General features: G+C 41.1%; 1 protein-coding gene across 6 annotated transcripts in view; it reads right to left on the reverse strand.

Annotated features, from left to right (window-relative positions):
* Positions 1 to 23358, reverse strand: part of RUNX2 (RUNX family transcription factor 2) — a 282428-nt gene that overhangs the window by 193763 nt on the left and 65307 nt on the right. For all 6 annotated transcript variants that reach the window (XM_036869865.1, XM_036869864.1, XM_036869863.1 and 3 more), the window contains exon 3: positions 359 to 723. In XM_036869865.1, coding sequence (XP_036725760.1) covers positions 359 to 723 — 365 coding nt within the window. The remainder of the gene's footprint in view (positions 1 to 358; positions 724 to 23358) is intronic.

Raw genomic sequence — 23358 nt, forward strand, 5'->3', positions numbered from 1 at the left:
GAGAGTGGGCACCTGGGGGCTCCTGGGGGAGGGGAGACCGCTCAGAGGAGTGGGTCGGGACGTTGGCCGGGAGGATCCAGGGGTGATGAACAGATAAAGGGGACAAGGGCTGAAGTGGTGGCTACGGGCACAGGTGGGAGAAGGAAGGATCTGTGCGGGGTCACTAAGCCCCGAGCCCGCTGTGGCATCCGGAGGAAGAGGGCCAGACGGGGGTCCCTCGGGTCAGAGCCACCGAGGTAGGAGCCATGGAGGCCGTCCGGGTCAGGGGCCCGGCCCCCGTGAGCTTGGAAACGCCGGCGGGCAGGTCCCGCGGCGCCCGGCCGGGGGCGGGGAGCGGGGGGCGGCCGCAGCTTCTTACCTTGAAGGCCACGGGCAGGGTCTTGTTGCAACGCCAGTGCGAGGGCAGCACGGAGCACAGGAAGTTGGGGCTGTCGGTGCGGACGAGTTCAGCCGGGTGGTCAGCGATGATCTCCACCATGGTGCGGTTGTCGTGCGGCGGCCGCAACCGGGGCACCGCAGCCGCCGCGGCCGCCGCCGCCGCCGCTGCCGCCGCCGCCGCCGCCTCCTGCTGCTGCTGCTGCTGCTGTTGCTGCTGCTGTTGCTGCTGCTGCTGTTGCTGCTGCTGCTGCTGCTGTTGCGCAGCCACCACCGGGCTCACGTCGCTCATCTTGCCGGGCTGCAGGCTGCTGGAGGGGGGGCTGAAGCGCCGGCTGGTGCTCGGATCTACGGGAATACGCATCACAACAGCCACAAGTTAGCGAAGTGGCCGGGGGAGGGGGAGGAGGGTGGAAATGAGGGGCGAGGAGGAGGAAATTGGGGGGGTGGAGGCGAGACGGGGGAAAGGGGCTGGAGGTGATGGGGCTGAGGAGGTGAGAAATCAAGTTCGATGAAGCCGACTGCCGGGCGGAGTCTGACGGGAGCCAGAGGTGGCGGTGCGGAGCAATCGGGTTGGCGGGTGGGGAGACCCGGGAGGCGCAGATCTTGCCGGAGCCTTTGGAACACCCGGGATGGCAGCTGCGAACGGGCACCGGGATGTGTTTGGCCCGGGGAGGCGGGAGGCTTCAGTTTGCAGCAGCTTGTAGTGGGGTTCCCGTGGGGCACCGCGTCCTGGGTGCGCTGGCGCCCCCTCCCAGTTCGAGTCCGGCGGTGGAGCCGAGTGGGTTCAGCAGTCCAGCCCCGAGGCCAGCATCGCCGCGCGCTGCCCGCCACCGCCGCTCCGCGCCGCGCGCTGCTGCCCAGCTGCAGGCGTCCGCGCCGCCGCCCGCCCGCCCGCGCCGCTGCCGCCGCCGCCGCCTCCTCCGCGGCGGCCGCCGCTCCCCCCGCGCCGGCTGCACACTCAGATTCCTCCCGCGGCGGCTGCCAGCCCGGCTCCCCGGCTCGGCTCCTTCCTTTCCCTTCTCCTCTTCTCGCCCTCTCACCGCCACCTCCTCGCATCCACTCTCTCCTGCTCTTTGCAAAGCTCTCTGACCCTCGTGCTTCGAGGTGCCAGGAGGTAAGTCGCGGGCAGCGGATCTCGGGGCAACGGATCTCGAGCCTGCGAATCGCAGCCGCTGCCGCCGCCCGCCGGCCGCGAGAAGGAGCCCCCGGGGCGCCGCGCGCAGCTTCGGAAGCCGAGAGAGGCGGCCCCGGTCTACGGGGATCTCGCCTGGTCGCGTCCTCTTGCTTCTCGCCTCCTCCCCCCAAGACAAGGAACCCCCTCTTGGTCGGAGGAGGTTGAAGTTGAGACGCCAGAGAGCCGCCGGCTGATCTGACTGTCGTTATTTTTCGTTGTAACTTCAGGAGAGGAGGAAGGAAAATTCTTGAGCGTCTGTGCTGACTTCTCAGCTCTCTTCACCCTTCCCCCACCCTACCCCCCCGCTCCACCTCTGCCGGAGCGGCTCCCGAGGGAAGAAAAGATTTTGCAGGGTTTGGGTGTGTTTTTTTTTGTTTTGTTTTGTTTTTGTTTTTTACTTAAGTGACAGAAAAACTTGGGATGGAGGGGACACTTGTCAAAATACTTCTTAGAAACTCAAGTGGGTGGCTAGACACTTTTTTCTTCTATATTCAAACTAGTCGTTCCTAGAGAACAAGGATGAGTTTTTTAAGGACTGGAAAACTGTCAGCTTGATGATTAAAATAAGTTGCAAAAACCCTCGCTGGGGGAAAACCCCAGCAGTTTTCCATGAATCTCAATCTTTTATTGTCTATTTTGCATCTAAAACTAGGTCTAATGTCTTAACTTTCTCCCCCACCACTCCCGGGGAAAAAAATAAAACTACAAAATAAAATATTCAAAATGCTTCAATGGCTATTTATTTATGTATTTATTTCCCAATGTGGGTTTAAAAAGCGACTTTGGATCCCCCAAAAAGTTGTGGTCGAGAGGATGAAGGAGCGCAGAAAAAAAACCCGGCAGTTTTACCTAAAATGTGGTTTTTGGAGGCTGGGATTTCTAATGATTAGGTTTTTGTGGTTTATATAGACACGACTCTGGCTAAGGCGATCATTACGCTGATGAGAGTCAGAAGCACGTGGGTGTCTCCGACCAGCCTCAAACTCTGAGCCTTCAAAACAAATAAAACAATGTGGGGCGCCCGCAGAAGCCGGGAAATCCGCTTGAGGCTATTGCACCCCTAAGAAGGGGACACTGGGCCGTTTCCCCTCCTCGTAGTGTACTGCTACGTTCCTTGCTGTCAATCTCCCTTAAACCTCGCAAAGCTTGAAAACTTGTCTGCAAAAAGAATCATCAGTTGCCAGAGTTTCAAAGATTCCTAACAGCGTAGCTGACACTACACAGTAATACGTGATTTTATAAAAGAAATGAAGTTATAGTGCCTCCTCTTCGGAGTATTCAGGAAGAAACATAGTTGAGTCATCACTCATCGGGCCCCCCCCCCATCTTACTTAAATCAATCCACGTACCCATTAATCGGCATTTTTATTGCTCAGCGCAAACGCCTCTCTCACCCTGGTAGCGACCTGCCACGACTCTCTCTCCCGCTTTTTAAAGCGTCGCTTCCACTAGCCCAGCGGGCGCTTGGGGGTCTGCGCCTTTGAAGGGGCCTGGAGAGCGTGGGGGGCGCGGCAGAAGGGACCTGGTGTCTGTCGAGGTCTCTGGAGCCTATTTCAAGCGCAAGATGAACTTGGAGAGCTGTAGTTGAGTGGCTTGGGGACCAGGATTGCTCTCTCGACTGAGGGGCCTCCAGCCGTGGGAGCGGAGGTGGGGCGGGGGTGGCTCGGCGAGCGCCCTCGCGGGGGTAAGGATGCGGCCCAGGGGACACTGCTCTTTCCTCTTTGGGGCTTTAGTTTTACCTTCCCTTTCCCCATCCACAACTCCACGCGTCCCTCGTCTGGCTTTCCCTTCCCCAGTTTTCTCCCCGACGTTCCTGCCTCTCCCTAAAAATCCCCCCGCAGACGCGAGCCTCCTCGCCGCGCCCCTCCCGCCTCCTCGGCCTTCCCACGGCCGCCTGCCACCCTGGGTGACTCATTCTGCATCACCCGCTGGGACACCCCCTGCCCAACCTACTCCTCGCCGCGGCCCACTGGCCTCGGAGCCCGGGCGCCCCCGGCATGCGAGGACCCACTCATCCCGACGGACTTGATGCGCAGCGAGGAACGGAGCTGTCTCCTGCGCCTGTGATTTTTAATTATCTTTTCGGTCACAGGGGAGAGCTCTAACCCCGGGCACTGCCGCGCTGCCGGCGCGCGCCAGGGTCGGGTCTTCCCAGCCTCACGCGGCCGACCAGCGAAGGGAAGCCAGGCTTACCCTTCCAAAAAAAAAAAAAAACAGAGAGACCAGACTGCCTGCGTTAGTTTCCTACCTTACACCCCCGCCCCACCACTTAGTCACATGCACCGGAGCACACACGCCTCACACATCCCCACACTGACACATAAATACACATACACAACTCACACACAAGACTTTTTTTTTTTTTTTTTGCCTTTTAGCGGGACAGTTTTATTTCGGGCGCGTTGCACCTCAGTCTATCAAAGATCTCTGACTTTTTTTGTTGCGTTTTTGAATGTGTAGGGGCTGCAAAGGAGGAAAGAAGTTACCGGAAGCTGATTATTTCTGTGGTCAAAGGGAGATAAAAATTCAGTAACTACCGTAGTCGGTGTTATGCCGCCTTCTTTGGAGTTGTCCTTCTCCCTGGAAATCCACAGGACCGGGAACTACCAGAAAATGTGGTGCTCAGTAACAGTCAATATTTCAAATATGGGCGACCAGACGGGCTTTTTTGAATAAGAACTTCTAGGGCAGTTGAACTTAAGTAATCGTCATGGGGGCTTTTCCTCCTCTTTCTTTCTCCATTGCTGTTTTGTCCGTTCTTTGTTTTACTTGGTGGATAGCAAAATATGCAGGCCTCAATGTTTGGGTGCTTTGACTGGGGATTTTAAGGGCTATTTAATCAATGGTGAATTATTTATTTTAATTAATCATATCCGGTAATTCAGCTTTATAGCCGTCCTTGGACATCCTCCCTCCATTTCACATTTCAGTGGAGCTAATATAAGCAACTCTTGGAAGTTACTAGTCTTGGATCCCTTAAAATATCCTACAGTTATTTATAATGGGGAAATGAAATTTTCCACCGAATACCCTAACAACGTTTCAGGTATCTGGCACAGCGGATTTTCAGTCTCCTTTCAAAAATATCCTCTTGCTGAACATTCACACTTTCAACTGGAGCTGACTGAGCCTGGAACAGATGATGTCTTGGCTCAGAGTGTTATACTTAAAGGAAGAAAACATTTTTACAGACCCCTAAACTGAACCTCTCCTGGTAATAGTAGGCACAGAGGGAAACTGTGAAATTTTACATGTGTGTATTTTGTGCTATAGTTGGTATGATCTCACTCTTGGGCTTAGATTTTTTTTTCTACCCTGAAATGTTCAGAACAAATCACCCAAAAGATTTCTCTTCAGAAGCATGCCTCTTTTCTGTTGTATGTTATGGCATAAAAACATGCACACGCACACACACATGTTTTTCTGAACATGTGCCTATTCCGGAAAATATAAGCATAATTTTTCCCTCCATCTCCTTTAACGTTTAATATAACTGTTTAGTAACAACACCTGGAAATTCTGACTTTCCAGACAAAGAAAATGAGATGTGAAACGGTCAAGTTATTTATCTAGTCAAAGAACTGAACTCCCAAACCAGGACAAGAATCCATGCTTCTTTCATTCAGGTTTCATCTTCTAACCACTAAATTATTTTATATATACTTTTTTCTTGATGAAAAGTGAAAAAGTCACTGTGAAATTGTAAAACAGTTTTCATTGGGCCAGCTAATAAAGTGGGACAAACTTTCAGATGTGCAGTAAAAAATAATGGACATATCGATGATTGCTAAAGTTTTGAATGGTTGTATGGGAAAACTTTATAAATAGAACCATCTTTAGAGAGTTTTCCTTTGAACCGTAATTGAGTGAAAGTCACCCAGCCCTTGTAGAAGTAGCACTGCCAGTAGACCAGGTGTTGTCACACTACAGCCCACAGGCCAAATCTCACCTGATGCCTATTTTTGTAAAACCCACAAGTTAAGGATGGTTTTTGCATTTGCAAATAGTTGGTAAAAAATTAAGAGAAGAATAATATTCATGACACATGAATCTGATGTAAATTCAAATGTCAGTGTCCACAAAGTTCTATTGGAACACGGCTTTATTCATTTAATTGTGTATTGTCTGTAGCTGCCTTTGCCTAAAACAGCAGAATTGTGTAGTTGTGAAAAGGACTGCATGGTCTGCAAAGCCAAAAATATTTAATATCTGTTTTTTTTTTAAACAGAAAAAGTTTGCCAATCCCTGCCCTGAAGAGAAAATGATGCAGGATTCTGGTGGAATGGGACAGCAGAAAGAAGTAGCTATTTCAGAAGATGGAAGGATGGAGTGTGTATAAGGTCCAAATTGGTTCTTGAAAAGTGAAAATGTTTTCATTTAACTTATTCTTTTCTGTATAAAATGTTAATCAGTTAGATTAATATTTTTCACTTAATCATTTTAGATGGGCCAAAGTGAAAATCAGAGAATGAGAAGTTAGTGCGTTTGCATGAGGTCTTTAAGCACCATTGTCTTACACATCTCTATATGTCAGCATCTTCCATTATCCTTCACAGTGAGAGCACATTAACTGCATAGAGAGACAAGAGTAAAGAAACTTCCATGTAGTCCGAACGTGAAAAAAAATATGTATGGCTTGTACAGGTTTATTCCATGTGTTCTACAAATGATTACACAAGAAACGTAAATGAGCTTACCAAGAATTTTCTGCTATACAAGATTTTCACAAGTCCTATATATACTTTTAAGATAGCTTAATAACTTAAGTGATCCCAAAACTTTCTGACATATTTTTTTTCATTTTAATTTTTTATACAGTTCAATACTGTATGATTTGTTGTATGCTCGCTCAATTTTTCCCTTTGTCAATGGACCTGTAATAATTTGCATGGCTGTAACAAGAGATGAATGTTTGTAGTTAAAGGGCTTAGCATCATAAACCTTTCCTTGTTGTTCCATTTAGCATTCCCATGGACCATTTTCAGGTATTTAAAAGAGAGTACAGCATTGTCATAAAAAGGCTGATGCTTGCCATATCATTACCACATTTATGGAGCACCTGTCTAATTGTACTTCAGGAACAACGCTGACTAGAGTGGCACATGTGTTTGACGATAGTATCAACTTACTAAATGACACCCTTTTTACCTCAGGCGACCAATATAATTTCTAAAAATCTCATTTATTACCCAGGAGTCAGAGAAATAAAACTCATCTTCTTAAATCAGCCCTTTGGTATTTTGGTGGTGGTAACTGTCCTACGTTGGTGGCAGTGATCTCCGAGAAGTAGTGGAATATTATATGTAAAAGTTGACAAATGTCTGTGATGAAGCATCTAAGAACACCCTAAAATGAAGTAATAATTTAACTTCCATAGTAATTTAACGTAGTAATTTAACCATTCTTTATTGATGTGCTTGCATTTTACTTTCAAGGCACCAAGGCAGGTTGCTATCCAATTCTAATCCCACTGCCCACGGTTCTACAGTTTCACTCTAGACTTTGGGATGGTGGCCTGAACCATTTGTCCCCTCTCTCCAACTTGCCTTCAGGGTGAGAAACATAAATCGTAGTAGTCTTAGTCCAAATAACAAAGTACAAAATCAGCATTTGCGCAGTCTGAGAAATTTGAATTACCAACTAGAAAGGTAGGAAAAATGGAAGAGGAAAAAAAGAAGAGAATAGCAATAATCCAACTTGGTTCTCTTAGCTGCAATCCTAGGGGATGCCAGTTCTGGGTCACCATCCTAAGTGTTTTATTCCTCTGTATTTCTTATTCAGAAACTCTTCCTCCAGTGTTTTCCCCCAGGATTTCCTGAACTAGACTTTTCTCAGAGAAAGCACTTTCTTTTTCCCATCTAGCCATAATCAAGTTCTATACGCAATGCTTCTTTTATCTTTTTTAACTTCAGATGAATTATTTTTTTTGTCGGGAGGGATCTGTTAATCACACTCCTATAAGTCACATTTTTTCCCCAGATCATTTTTCTTCCCTAGAGGAGCCAGTTATCAACTTATTACCTCTCAGGTCCAAATTCATCTTTTTACCTGCTCTGTGAAAATGGATCTGGGCCCTTTAAATATTTCTCCTTACCAGCTGGCATTGACATTTTGTCAGTAGGGGGCATTGGAGAAACATTACAGAGGGAAAAGGGTTTGCTTCCTGGTTCCCTTGTGCTCAACAGGGCAGGTTGCTACAGCCCTTCAAGTGTAGCTTCTCTAGCTCCTAGCTTTTCCAGCACACACTCCAGCAGTTTCCCCAGGGCCCAGCTGCTGCAGCAAAGTTGGTTTCTCCAGTGCCAGGCTCCTGCTGTGCACAACCAGCTGCCAGCAGCACCCAGCATTTTCCCCCAGCACCCTCCACCTTTGACTGTTTTGTAGCAATGTGTCTCTGGTAAGTCACCTACTTGGGAACAGCTTTCCCTAGCAGCCTAGAGGACAGATTGCCAGCAAGTTCCACCAGTGCGACTTCTCTGCCATCCAGGGAGTCAAGGCTGTGCTCTCCCAATAAGATCTGTATCTCAGCCCAGGGGGAGGAAAGAAGAGGACTCTTTCTTGGTTGCTCTGTTTCAGTCCTGAGGACAGTGGATGCTCTTATTCCTATAGTCTAGAGTTCTCTTGACTTCTTTCTAGCCAATTCTTTGTTACTCCAATCCATTTTTATAGTCCACAATTATATTAAACTTTCCTTGTTCAAATTACTGTGTGGTCTCTCTTTCCTCATTGTTCCCAGACTGATGTTACAAGGGTTTAAAATTTTCTGGCCCCCATGATGTACTTGCTCACAGTGTTTTCCATTTGCGGTCACACCTTTTGGGTCATTATAAGATGAGCATTTCCAATGTTACATCACATCTATTTGACTTATCTCCACCTGAGAAGTGTGATAAATATATACTTAGAAGACATTGGGAATTCCCCTGGCGGTCCAGTGGTTAGGACTCAAGGCACTTTCATTGCCGGGTCCTGGGTTCGATCCCTGGTCAGGAAACTAAGATCCCACAAGCCGCATGGCACAGCCAAAAAATAAAAAAAGAGGACAGAGAGTAGAGGTAAAATGGGTCAATATTCTCCCCCTCAGAGTCTCTTGACATCTGTCATGAAATCCCATAGTCCACACTTCAATTAAAATATACATAAATAAAATCACACACAAAAAATTCCAGAGCTGCTCCATGCCTAGATCCAATAAAAAGCCAGAATCAGGGAAGGTGGATAGATATCTTGCAGGATCTGGAGAGCAAAATGCTACTGCCCAGGAAAGACAGGGAGCCGGATTAAATGATGCTGCCTTATCGTACTTGAAGTCAGAGACTAGGCGATGCTATGTTTCTACAGTAAAATAAACCAGAGAAACACTGAATGAAACAAAATAAATAGACTTAGTACTGCCAATTTTCTCCCAGCTTTTAATATGCTATAGGTATCTTGAACCACCATGGAAGAAACTAGAATATAGCATTTCCCAAATTTACTTAATTATTTCTTCTGAGCAGATTTAAAGTTCTTTGAAGTGTTTTTAGAAAACCCATAGCTAAATCAAAGTGGAAAAAAATTGTTGAAACATTAAAGGGACTATCCTGTCTAAGGGAATATTGTAATGTAGTGGGGAAATAAAGTTGGCTAAGCTACTTATAGCTAGGTCACGGGGACCCTGGTACCATGATTCCTACCTTTGTACACATTTACAGGAGGGACAATGTTTAGGCTGCTTCTAGAAGCCTTGCTCTTGGTCCTCATCCCACTATCCCAACCCATTTACCCTTCTTGATCTGAACAGAAGAGTTGAATGGAAGCTTTTCTGGGCAGGGCCAGTAGGAGGGTGAGGCAGAAGAGCCTGCAAGGGCGGGGTCCCATCCTATCTTATTTTATTTTATTTTTTATTTTTTGGCCGCACTACCAGGGCATGTGGGATCTTAGTTCCCTGACCAGGGATCGAACCTGTGCCCCCTGCAGTGGGAGCATAGACTCTTAACCACTGGACCGCCAGGGAAGTCCCCATCCTATCTTTATTTAAAGTTTTGATACTTTGCTAATCGTGGATCTTTTGGTATTAAATTTGATTTTTAAGAATACTGCATGAAAATATTATCTTGAATAGTGGGTTTCTTGGAACGCCCTTAAATTTTGCACTCAAGGCCAATGCCTCAATTCATTTCATCCTAATCCTGGCCCAGCTCTGTGGGGATGCGGAACTTACAGAGCAATTCCTGACCTCCCTGCTTTGTCACCATCTTTCCTTTTTTAATATATTACTAAATGTAAATACAAATTGCAATAATTCCATATTCTCCCAAAAAAGAACATACCTTATAACTTTCAGTACCTAACTGAGGTTTCAATAGCAGATATAACAGAAGAGTTTGACCTTCAATAATACAAAAAATAATATGTAAGGGTAACTCTGTGTGTGTGTTTACCTGGTTATCACTCTTTGGCAACAAAAATACAAATTATCTGCTTTTAATTATGCAATTTTTTTGGCCACTTGGTTGTGGGATCTTAGTTCCCCGACCAGGGATTGAACCTGGGGCCTCGGCAGTGAAAGCGCAGAGTTCAACCACTGGACTGATAGGGAATTCCCTATTATGCAATTTACAAAAGGCGAAAATGTGTCTTCTTTGTAGTTTAACTCTGTTTTAGGAGAACTATCTTCAATTTTATTTAAATTAAATACATTGCAAACACGATACACTTAGAGCCTGTTATTTTTCATTTCTGTAAGTGCAGTATTGGTGTTAAATTCATTAGATTCTTTTAATAAGTTAAATGGATTCCATTATCAAATCTTTATAGGAGTTTTACAAGAGACAATTCCTACTGGTGTCAATGTGGTGGAAATAAACTTTCACCAGAATGGGGAAAAAAAAGTAAGATATTTAAAAAAAAAAAAAAGCTTACTTGGCCACTGTTCTTTCCTCTGTCAATACAGTTCTTTTTCTGTTAATTCACACCTTTGCCCAGAGAATATATTTATTTCTCTTTCCTAAGTAAAATCTCTAACTTTCTATAGTTTTTGATGACCAGGTTTGAGGCTTAACCGTGACGTGTTGATTCTTAGGCATTCTGAAATATGGATTTTTCACATGCCTTAAAATCAAACTTTTTACTTGACTCTTCCTAGCAGGTCTTAATTAGGATTTTGACTTCAACATTTAGGTCAGACTTATATGTATATGGCTAATGAACAAATCTAAAATCTTATTTGACGCTATTCTCATTATTGTCAAGTAAAAAAGAAACTGATGAAATGTTCCAGATCTTCTTCTGATTTACTTAGTTTAAAGCTTATTCTTCTCTAACATTGCTGAAAATGTGGGTTGCATCTAGTAGTTTCATTGAACATAGCTGTTTTTTCCTGTTTTTAACTTGCTTCACTATTTATCCTTATTGAAGGGTATTATTATGGTGTGCCCATAACTGTAAACATGGAAACTAGTTGAAGTGTTACAATTTATTACATATTGTCATTCAAGATTTAATCATGGCTTCTTTGATCCTGACAGTATTGTTGACACAAAAATAAATATCTTTTTTCAAAGGTATCTGTGATAAAACTTGAACTATGGAAAATATATTAATAAGCAGAGAATTACTAGAAGTATGATACATAGAGCCATAACTTAGAGTCAGCTTTGCAATTTGAAAGTTTTTCAATTCTCAACTTTGTTTTACAAACTTTTATAAACTCAACAATAAAATTTCCCTCTGGCAAGAATATATCCATTCAGAACTAAACTTTCTATAGAAGATTTCCTATTGTCAGTGTTACAAATTTAAAAACTGGAAGAAAAATAGTTGGAAAGTTGCTTTGCACTTGTCACTGAAAAAAGGGGGGGAGATGACTTATATCTAAATAAATTAAAGTCTAAACAGTCCATCAGAGATTTTTATTACACATGTATGAAAAGAAAAAGAAATTCGCTTTAATTCATTCACTTCACCCTTGAAATCATTGTATTATGTGAAAGTCTTATGTGGCCTTGATAATTTTAATACAAGTTGCTCAACTTTCTTTTCTTCTCTGTCAGAGAGCATGCAATTTGAAGCCACTGAAAGAAAAAAAAACTTTCAGAAGGTTTATATTGGAGTGGAGACTTGGTCTCTTCCCTCTGAACTCCCTTCCAGGAGCACAGCAACATGACCACATGTGAGCTATAGCTCTTCTCGGCACATTTTAGAAGAGAGGGTAGAGGTGCAAAATGGGAAGTGTACTGGCACATCTTTTTAACTAACTCCCCGTAAAACCTGGAACAAGGTCTCCAGACCAACATGTCCTATGACCTCACAGAAATTTCCATCTGAAGATTCATTCCATAAACCAATCAAGGTCAATATGTCCAATATACCTAGCTCATTGTTCCAAGCAGAAGGGGAAACAAGGGACAACATTTATACTGCAAAGGCCCACTGTACACAGTCCTTATTTCCCCCCATCTTTATTAATACTCCTACTGAACACAGGATTGTGAACTCTGTAATGGTAGGGACTATATTTGTTTGGCTCACAAATAATCTGGAACCATACCACTGAAGAAGTCCAGGGAATTCCATTCCTACTATGTTCCACATGTACACAATGTGAATAATGTTCCCTGGAGTGGTGTAACATGGTAGCCCTAGATAGCCCTGGCAGCTAGCGTAAGGCCTGGCTTATAGTATGTGACCAATATATATTAGTTGACTGAATGAATGAATATTCCCTGTTAGGCAGAAACTTGGGTATCAAGATAAACTAAGAAACTTGAGTATTAAGATAAACTAGTCTTCTCCATCATTTTCCACTTCTAGTCTATCACCTAATTCTATTAATGCTACTTCCTGAATATCATTCATATCTATTTTCTTTCCATCTCCATTACCACTGCATTAGTTCAAGCCTCTATCATCTTGAATCTCAACTGCAAGAGACTTCTAGCTTATCTCCCTGACACCATTCATGCCTGCCTCAATCCCAAATCATCCTCCATGTTACCATCAGGGGTCTCTTTATAACACAATTTCAACCATGTCATTGCATGGCTTGAAACTCTTCAGTGGTCTATATCATCTATCACATGGGACAGGGGATAAAACCCTTCACGATCCGGCCTTCTCAAGTTATCATCACAGAACCACAAGTACAGGGGTTAAAAGGTGAAACCCAAATTTGAAAACAAACATATCTTATGAAAAACCCCAACCTACACATCTCCTACTATCCCTTGCCCCCAAATCAGCCACATTTTCTCTCTCTCTTTCATCAATGCTATTGCAATTTGCATTTACTTCCATTATTGCACTCATCACCTGAATTCTCTGTTCACATACATGTCTCTCAAAGAGAGTGTAAATTCCTTGAGGGCAGGGATTGGTTTTATTCATTTTTCATCCTCAGCACTTAGCATAATGTCTAGACTACAATAAGTGCCTATAAATATTTGTTTAAATGAGTCAATGTATAAATAAACTTACTTAAAATTCTGTTTCGACCTGAATTTTCTGTCCTTTAAAATAGGAACTTTTCGTGTTGTTGAATCCTATGGTTCTGTCTGAAATGATCAAATACTGATGAGGATGTGGAGCAATGGGAAGTTTCTTACATTTTGTTGAGACTGTAAATTGCTGGGAAAGACTTGGGATCACAGCTTGGTAATATCTAGTAAAGGTGAAGCTGCACATATACTCTGTGACTTTGCAATTCCACACCTAAGTATCTACCCTGGATGGGGAACACATAGAAAATGACAATAGGTTACACGTTTTACTGGAGTAAAGAAATGAGAGGCTTGTGCTTGCAGGCAAGGAAGTGCGGCTTCCACTACTTCAGCCCACCCTGTGTCCTGAGTGCTCAGGGATCAATACTTTTTGCTGTATCAGTGGTCTTCAAACCCGGTGTAATGTGGTTTGCTGTATTATTTAAGAATACTCACTCTGCTTTAGAAAATCAGAGAAGCAAATGAGGATAAATGAAACTAAATACAGAAGCTAGTCGTTTGTAAGACACATTAGACATAAAGGAAATAGAGCGTATGTGTACTTAACGTCAATTGGAAGGGATAGAAGGACCAAGAGCATCAAATAATCACGACACACTAAGTAAATATGAGGCACTCAATATTCCCAGGGTCTTGAATGGGCATCCCATTGATGACATCCATTCTGGCCCATGTGTCCTCTGCCCAATAAACTCAATAGCTCCTCATCAATCTAATGGGTAAGCTACAACTATGACCAGGTGTACCATAAGCAAGTGTGTACTGGTTCTAGGTACCTTCCTTCTGCAGAACACTGTTGCATAAACCTCCACTCTGGCTTGTAACCACACCATCAGGAGAATGTTAAAGCATCAGAGAAAGAAATGAAATATACAAACTTTGCATAATTTGGAAATATGCACCCTATCCTAAGTGTATCAATCTATACCATCTCTATCCTCTTGCTTCTTCCTCTGATTTCAATTAATTCAATCAATTGCATGATTCAAGATTCTTAATGTGGTCTGTACGCCTTTAGTTCAGTGACAAATAGGTTGCCTTAGTGTTCTTAGAGGCTACCATTGATTGCATCAAGATAATTTCCCACATAATGCTGGGTTACATGTACCCCTACAGGACATGAGAACTTTCCAGGAACACAAATTGTTTTAAGAATTAATTTTAAAATCCTCAAAGTCATATATACTTAAAAGTGATCTTCCTGGGAACTTGCCTGTGCTTCACATTTTCTCTCTTTATATTTCCCTTTTCCCACTTCACAAAGAAAGGATACCTCCTGGCCACCTTCCCTTCCTATTGAGCATTGCCCCAGGGCAAATTAAAAATCTCCTGGCTGCCACACAGAATGTCCATTAATCAAGACACCAAAAGCACCATTTCACTCTACTCCTTAAGAGATGCATTTCCAAAACAAGTTTGACTTTCATGTTCAGTAATTATTTATAAAAGAATATAATGTATTTATGTTGTTTTCATCAATTGTATACTATGGGAACACTAATAATACAATAACTCAAACCAGAAGAAGTATTTTAACAATTAGAAACGTATGGACCTAGGAAGCTAACAATTTCTAATTTACGTACCTGTTAATTTATGTACCTATTTTTGCTGCTGAAAAATAGTCCAGCATTACTGGTTGAAGATTTTAAAGCATAAAAATATATTACATTAAGACACTTTCGTGCAGGATGTATGATAGAAGTGGGATGAAAGGAAACAATGTAAAACTTTTGACTGACAAGGATCTTGTTCATATATTTTTACATAATGGTCTCACATCACTATGATATTTATCTTGCACTGAATACTCCTGAAAGAATGATATATAGGTTTTATTTTTAAAGTAAAAATTTACAATACACTGGAAATAGCATCCTTGGCAGATATTTAAGCCTATAATGAAAAATGTTAGATGTTTTATCAGTCAAGTTCAATGAAGAAAACAGAAACATTCCCATGTATTTTTTTTAATAGAGGGTATTTAATAAAGGTATTTACAAGCCATGGAAGAGCCGAGAAGTCGACAGAGAATATGAAGCAGTCCAGAAGTTAGCACCAGTTGGAGTTCCTCCCAGGACTAGAGGAACAACGAGAGTAGGTTTTGTTACCAGAACTCACAAAGCAGGGCCACCTAGGAGCCAGAAGCATGGTGGGACCACACTGAGGATATGGGAACCACAAAGGGAAGAGTTATTTAGTGTACTACGGAGTCACAGAGGCAATACAGCAACTGCTAGAGATACTACCTGAGGCTGAATGAGAAGGAGAGAAATTCTCTGGCTTTCCCCCTCCTATCTGTTCTCTAATCTTCTACTAGTACCTCCAGTGGTTGACCTTACCTGGGAGCCAGCTGCTAAGGGAGGCTGGGAAAACTAATTCCCTGAAATACACAGCAGAACATGGGAAAGAAAGACAAGTTCCCAGCATAGGTGTGAACCTAAAACTGAGTAAGCAGTATGCAAAAGAATGAAGTTAGATCCCTACCTCACATTGTATACAAAAAGTAACTCAAAATTGATCAAAGGCTTAAGTGTCAAAGCTAAAACTGTAAATTTCTTAGAATAAAATGTAGGTATAAATCTTTGTGACTATGGATTACAGTGGTTTCTTAGGCAGTGGTTTGTTAGATATGACACCCAAAAGACAAATAACCAAAGAAAAACTAGATAAATTGGACTTGATCAAAATTAAAAACTTTTGTGCCTCAAAGAACACTATTAAGAAAATACTGTACAAAGATAACTAACAAAATGAGAGCAAATATTTGCAAATCATGTATCTGATAAGGGCCTAGAATCTAGAACATACAGAGAACTCTTATAACTCCACAACAAAGCAACAAAAAAGGCCAAACAACTCAATTTAAAAATAGGCAAAACATCTTGAAAGACATTTCTCCAAAGAAGAAATGCAAATGGCCAATAAGCACATGAAAAGATGCTTAACATCATTAATCATTAGAGAAATGCAAATCCAAACCACAATGAGATACTGCTTCATATCCACTAGGATGGCTATAACAAAAAAGATGAACAATAAGTGTTGGAGAAGATGTGGAGAGATTAGAACATTAATGGTGGGAGCGTAAAATAGTGTAGCCACTGTGGAAAATAGCTTGGCAGTTTCTTAAAAAGTTAAACATAAAATTACCATAAAACACAGCAATTATACCCAAGGGAAAAGAAAACATACATTCACACGAAAACTTGTACACAGGTATTCATAGCAGCATTGGTCATAATAGCCAAAATGTGGAAACTACTTAAATGTCTATTGACTGGTGAATGAATAAATAAATATGGTATATCCATTCAATGGAATATTATTCAGTCATAAAAAGGAATGAAGTACTGATCCATGCTCCAGCATGGATGAACATTGAAAACATTATGCTAAGTGAAAGAAGCCAAACACAAAAGACCACATATTGTGTGCTTCTGTTTATAGGAAACGTCCAGAATACAGAAAGTACATTAGTGGTTGCCAGGGGCTGGTGGGAAGGAGTAAAGGGAAGTGACTGTTAATGAGTATGACATTTCTTTATGGAGTGATAAAAATATTCCGGAATTAGATAGTAGTGATCATGGCACAACCTCGTAAATATATTTTAAAACTACTGAATTGTGTGCTTCAAAGGGTGAATTTTATATAATGGGAATGATATCTCAATTTTTAATTAAATTAAATTTTTAAAAAAATGAATGATTGGGACTAGAAATATATTGGGGGAAAGGAGCCATAGCACTTCAGCTGGGAAATTATTCCCGAAAGAAACCTGTACATATGTGCTCTAGGAGAATATATGAATATTCATAGCAGCACTAGAAACATCAACAGTAAAGGATAAACATACAGTGGAATACTTACGCCATAGAACTATCTACAGTGAAAATGAATAGACAACAGCTACACACAGTATCATAGATGAATCTCAGGAAACCAATATTGAACTAAAACAACAAATTGCTTCAGTATAAAGACATAGAGGAGAATGATCATAGCCATGCTCTTCATAATAACCAGAAAGGAAACTACCCAACCAACATCCACAGTAGAATGGATAAATTACGATATATTGACACAATGGAATACTATGAGCAATGAGAATGAATTAAGTTCAATCTACATGTAACAATAAGGATGAATCTCATAAAAATAATATTGAATGGGAAAACCAGAAGTGACAGAGTGCATACTGTATGTTTCTCTTTATAAAAAACTCAAAACCAGGCAAAACTAATCTACAAGGTTAAAAGTCAGGATACTGCATACCCCAGGCAGAAAGGAGGGTAGTGACTGTCAGGGGGCCAACAGGGGCTTCTGGGATGCTGATAATGCTGTTTCTCTATCTCAGTGAAGGTTAAATGGGTATATTCACTTGCAGAAATTCATCAAGCAGCACACATATGAGGTGTACACTTTTCTGTATGTATGTCATGTATCAAATGAAAGTTCAAAAAGAAAACAACAATCACTTGCTAAAGAATTATTAGTTAAATATGATACCATTTATGTGAAATTCAAAAACATATAAAATTAAATAATATATTGGAGAAACTGATATTTGGTAAAATTATAAAGATAAGAAAATAATAAACCCCAAACTCAAGCTTGTGGTTACCTCCAAAGTGGATCAGAGACCAGATCAGGGTTTCACAGATATAAGTAATATTTTATCTCATATGCGGGGTGGTAGGTACACAACTTTTCATTGTATTGCTATTCCTTACACTCAACAATATTTTATAAAATCCTCTTGATACTACTCAATATTTAATAAAAGCTGTTTTTAAAAACTCTATGGTTCTGAGAGCCAAAGTCTATAACTTAAAGCACATATGCTTCCCAGTTTGGGGTTGGGCTGGAGATTGGTTTGGAAAATCTGTCATTATTTTTCCTGTCTTTACATACTGTTAATTATTCTATTGGTTGATTCAAGATCTTAGGGAAGAAAAAGTTTTTAGTCAAATCCTGTGTGAATCAGTTAACCCAGAATAGTCAACCTATTCGTTAATTTCCAAGTATACAATTCAGAAGAACTGTATTGTTAAATTTTGTTTGCAAAAGGATTTTGGGGAGTTGGGAATACTTTTTCCCATAAAACTGTATTATAAATATTGGTCAAATTCCCATCTGGCCCAGGAAAGCCTATTTAATCTGCAGTATAACTAAATATAATACCAAGTCTTATATTCTTCCATTGATTCTGTGGAAAATGAGGCTTAACTTTTGCCTGTGAAGTCAGGATGCTAGAACATACCAGCTACTGCTATAGCCCCAGTCTCTCAGCCAGTGATCCTTCTCCTGTAAATATCTAGAGAGAGAGATTTTCATCCTGTGGTCAGCTTCCCTTATCGTAGGGGTAGGTGAAGAAGAATTCACTGAGGCAGCAGAGAATGTGTCCTACTCTATACAGCAGAGGCATTGTGGGAGATGATGTTGCAAAAATCAAGCATGGTTATATTGCGGACTTCCTTGAAAGCTTCACAGAGCAGCTGAGAATTTATGAGATAGGTAGATGGATGATCTAATAAAAATTAAGCTATCAGTTATTGAATATTTACTATGTACCATGGATTTTTTCCAAGTAGTGTACATGCACAAACTCATATACTCCTCACAACAACTTTATGAAATATGTAGATAATTCAATATCCTTATTTTCAGATGAAGAAACTGAGAGGCAGAGTAGTATCAGATGACTAAGAAGCAGAGTGATATTTCAACTGATGTCACACAACTAGTAAATGGTAAAGCCATATGCAAACCCAGGCCATTGATTTGTAGCATCTGCCAATTTCTATGGTGTAAATACTTCCATCACAATTGACCTTAAGCTACCAACATGATGTCACCAACACTGGGTTGGAAAGGGATATGCACAATTGGCTCTAGCAAAATGATATGAGCCAGCTCTAGTGCAAAATTGAACGATGATTTATCAGTGCTTATTGTATACAAGAAGTACTATGCTAAAGCAAAACAATTGTTCAGGCTCCAATTCCTGTCCTTCTGGTAGTGACAGGATGAATGGAGAGACAATATTTACATTAATGAAATATTGAATAAAACATACATATGTAACTTTATAAGAGGTATGAGAGTTCACATTTAATTGTCAAATAAATGTTGTAGTTTAGAGGTGGAAAAAAATAGCAGTGGCCTCTATGGACAAGTAAGGTTTTATGGAGAATTAATGTTATTAAATCATGGCAGAATTTGCGTGGGTGAAGAGGAAAGCATTCTAAACAGGGGTAAGAACATGAACAAAAAGCGCTATTTAAGTGAATTAATGTTTTTTGAAATCAGTTCAGTTCACTAAATCAGACTACAAAAGGAAATTGTAGAACCTCTCTTAATGGAAATTTTTTTCAGTGACCTAGATCAGCTTCAACATTGATTTGCCGAGAGGCAGGGGGATGAACCGGATGACATTTTGAAATCTTTTCCAAGTTTTCTAATTCTTATAGCTGTAACTCTTTAGCCTTTCTGATCTTAAAATACGTTAATGTAGAGAGCATTTAAATCTAATCTTTCAAAATGCGATGTTCTGGTTCTGGAATGCTGAGAATCTTCCTCTGGCTAAAATACGAATTTCACATCCTTTTTTTGGTTAAACTGTGAGTAATCAATCAAGTTGGTCTGTTATGTTGATGTCTAGTGTGTTGTTGACAGATATCCTAAGAATTGGAAATTCTATTCAATTGCATGAATATTTTAAAGAATGAATTAATAAATGTCAATTGACAACAACACTATCAAAAAGAATGAATGAGCGCTTATAGGGAGAGGAGCAGAAACCGGTTTCCACACAGGCTGTTTTTCTAAGCAGGGAGAAGGAGAAACACCACGGAAGGGAGCAGAGGGGGTAGAGAGGCAGGGATTGAGGATGGAGACCTCTCAGAGTAAGAGACCATCTCAAGAAGGTGGGTCCTTTGCACTTGCACTTCTTATGCCTGGAGCACTTTTCTCCAGGATATCTATATAGTTCACTCCCTCATCCTTTGTTTTGTTTTTTTTTTTTGGCCTTGCCAGGCAGCTTGCAGGATCTTCGTTCCCTGACCAGGGATTGAACCCACGCCCTTGGCAGTGAAAGTACAGAGTCCTAACCACTGGACAGCCAGGGAATTCCCTCCCTCATCCTTTAAATGTCACCTTCTCTGAGAGGCCTCCCTAGACTGTATATGTTAAATAGCGATTCTGGCCCCGCCCCACATCTCACCAGCTGGCTCCCTTATGTCCCTTCCCCTGTGTTGTTTTTATCCATGTCTCTAATAGTTCACCATTTGGTATACCTGTTTATTTCCTTATAATCTGTCTTCCCTCTTCTGCCAACTCACACATGTATTAGAACCTCAGCTCCATGACAGTGTCTCTGTTTTTGTTTACAGCTGAATCCACAACATCTGTTACAGTGCCTTAAGACACACGATACACAACACGTACCCAATAAATACTCATGTGAATACAAGTAAATGAAGATGGGGCGATCAAATGAGCCAGAGATATTCTGGTTCCTCAAATAGACTACATCTCTAACACTGGTCAGCTAGATTAAACACACCTCTATCGATTATAAGGAAAATCAAAATGATTAAGTATGGAAGAAGACAGCTTGAGCCCACTGCCAACCGCTGAAGATAAAACAAAAGAAATCCTTCAATCCTATTTTTGTGTTACACAGGTAGTACAGTGAACTTGGATCCTTACTACAAGGTTGTTGTGATTATATCCTTGTAAGTGTTTTATAATCCTAAGAAGAAAAATGTCCTGTGAGTGTGGGTTACTTTTTTAAATCACATAGTTCTGCCAAAATGTTTTGCAGACATCGTGGTAAAGGTACTTTAAAAAAACAATCTATGTTTCTGCTTTTCCAAAAAAACCTCTTGAATAGATACTTAAGTATTGATTTTTAGGTCCAAGATTTTTGAAACATGCTCTATATAACTGATTATTATCTTTTGGCATTTTATAAGAAGCTTTATAATTCCTAAAATATTCACTAAGAAATGTAGAAAATACTAATATGTATTTAACTAACTTGGGTGAAACCATTTCAGGGCCCTTTAAAATCTTTTGTATTCTTCTTTTTAAATGTTGGTTTCAGATGACTTTCTCTGGGAAGACATCCTGATATAGACTGGTCTTTCATAATTCCGCTTGTGATATATAATTTTGGCAACTCCAAGATCTGTAAGAGGCCATTTGCAAAATTTGCCAGTTGCTGAGGGAACAATTATTTTTAAATTCCCATTAATACAATCTTCAGCTAAGGAAGTAGACAAGTTAGAAGAGGATAAGGGATGCTTACACTGTTTTCACTTTAACCAGCACCTTGCATTATCTAATTTATTTCTCATAGTGTTTGAAAAGGTTGAATCGGACATTTTTTGATGCTGCAGAAATAACTATTAGAACCCAAGGCACTAGGACCTAAAGCTAAAAACAAAGAGAAGTTGGGTATCCCCATTACCACCTGTTTGGATTGACATGGATGCATGAGATTTGTTTGTGCCAAGTGGGCACTGCAGACAGTAACAGTACTAGAACCATCTGGGCAGTAGCTCATGGAAGAGGGCTGCCACTAGTCTTAGAAACGGGAAAGGGAGAAGGAATGCCACTGGAAGAGGCTGAGCTGCCACATGAGGAAAATGTACTGGCTTTTGAATTCCTGTTGTTCATTAGCCAGAAAGGCAGGGACACCCAACAGTCAGTCACATAAACAGGTTCTGCCCTCTTTTCATTATCCAATAGTTCAATTACTGGTTCTAGTTTTTAAAAGCCCACATTATCCAATTTAATTCTTAGGGCAATTCTGTGAGGTAGGCATTTTAAAAAAAATCATACCTCTTTTTCAGATTAGGAAACTTGGAAATGCACTCAGAGAAGTTATACAGCGAGTCCAAGGTCACACAGTTAGTGAGAGAGCCAGGACTTAAACCGACTTTTTTAGGCTTTGCCCTCATTTAATGTATTCAGTATCTCTTTTGGACAAGGCACCATTAAATGCATTAAAGATTATATAAATATCTAAGATGGTTCTTGCTCTTAAAGAATTCTTAAGGAATTGTTGAGGAGAAGATCTTAAGTAGCTTGGGTGAAAAGACAATAAAAGTACGATTAGTAGGAGATAAAGCAACAAAGAAAGCTGAACTGCTTTCCATTAAAAATGAACAGAAATTTTGGCAGGGTTTCCCCACTATAGAGACAATCCAGAATTGGAGAGAGAGAGAGTAGGATGAATGGCTGAATGACTTGGCAAAGAGACAGAAGGGATTTTTTTGGTTTTGTTTTTTGTTTTTTCCAATCTTTTATTATGAAAAAATTTTAAACAAACAGCAAAGTTGAAAGAATTTTTACAGCCAACACCCATTTGCTTACCCACCTATATTCTACATTAATATTTTATTACATGTGTTTTATCACACATCTGTACATCTATCATCCCTCTATCTCTCCAGCAATTCATCTTTCTAAAAAAAAAAAAGATTTCAAAGTAAATCGTGGACATTAGTACAGCTGCAGGCATTTTAAAAACAGGGATGTATTGTATTCCATTTAAAGTTATCTGTGTTGCTGCACTGTAATTCTTCATGTCTCCTTACCTTCAGTAAAGCTCACTCTACACAAAGAGGCCTTGTAAGAATGGTGTTTTTAAATAATAGAAGTCAAGGAAAGTGGCTGACTTTCAAGTGTAAGTAGATGTAGAATTTGAGATAAAAGAATATACAAGACAAAGGGGAGAAGCCAAATTTAGTGGAATCAGGAAGTCAGAACTAGAGGTGAACACAAGATTATCAACTCCCTGTACTGTGGAGGAGTCTTGGGGAGAGCATTCGACTTTGCACAAGGCGGAATTAGGGATCTGAGGCTGTCTTACACAGATCCTTGAAAGGCCAAGCAAATATCATTTGACAAGTAGACTACCACCTCTTTCTCAGTTACCGTTAACTAGAACTAGAGGTGTTCCATCACTGGAGGCAACAACACCTGTGATTAGAAGGAAGGGGCAAGGCAGAGACGAAAGAAAACCTTGACTTGAACCCTAAGACCCAGCCACTGCCCTGGGTCTCCCCTGTTTTCCCTACGCACCCCCTACACCTCCTAATTTTTCTTCCTTCCTTTCCTCCTTCCTTCCTTCCTCTCTCCCTGTCTCTCCTTGTCTCTCTCTCTCTCTCCTTCCCTCTCTACTTCTTTTACTCCTTCCTTTCTCTGGAGGGTGAAAGAAAGAGAGAAATAGGGGAAGAGAGAAGAAAGAAAAAATTAGGAAGAAGAGAAAGGGAAAAAGAAAAGAAAAGAAAAAAGGAAGTCACTTTGGAATCTGGG

The sequence above is a fragment of the Balaenoptera musculus genome, chromosome 11 (assembly GCF_009873245.2).
Source record: "Balaenoptera musculus isolate JJ_BM4_2016_0621 chromosome 11, mBalMus1.pri.v3, whole genome shotgun sequence".
NCBI lineage: Eukaryota > Metazoa > Chordata > Mammalia > Artiodactyla > Balaenopteridae > Balaenoptera > Balaenoptera musculus.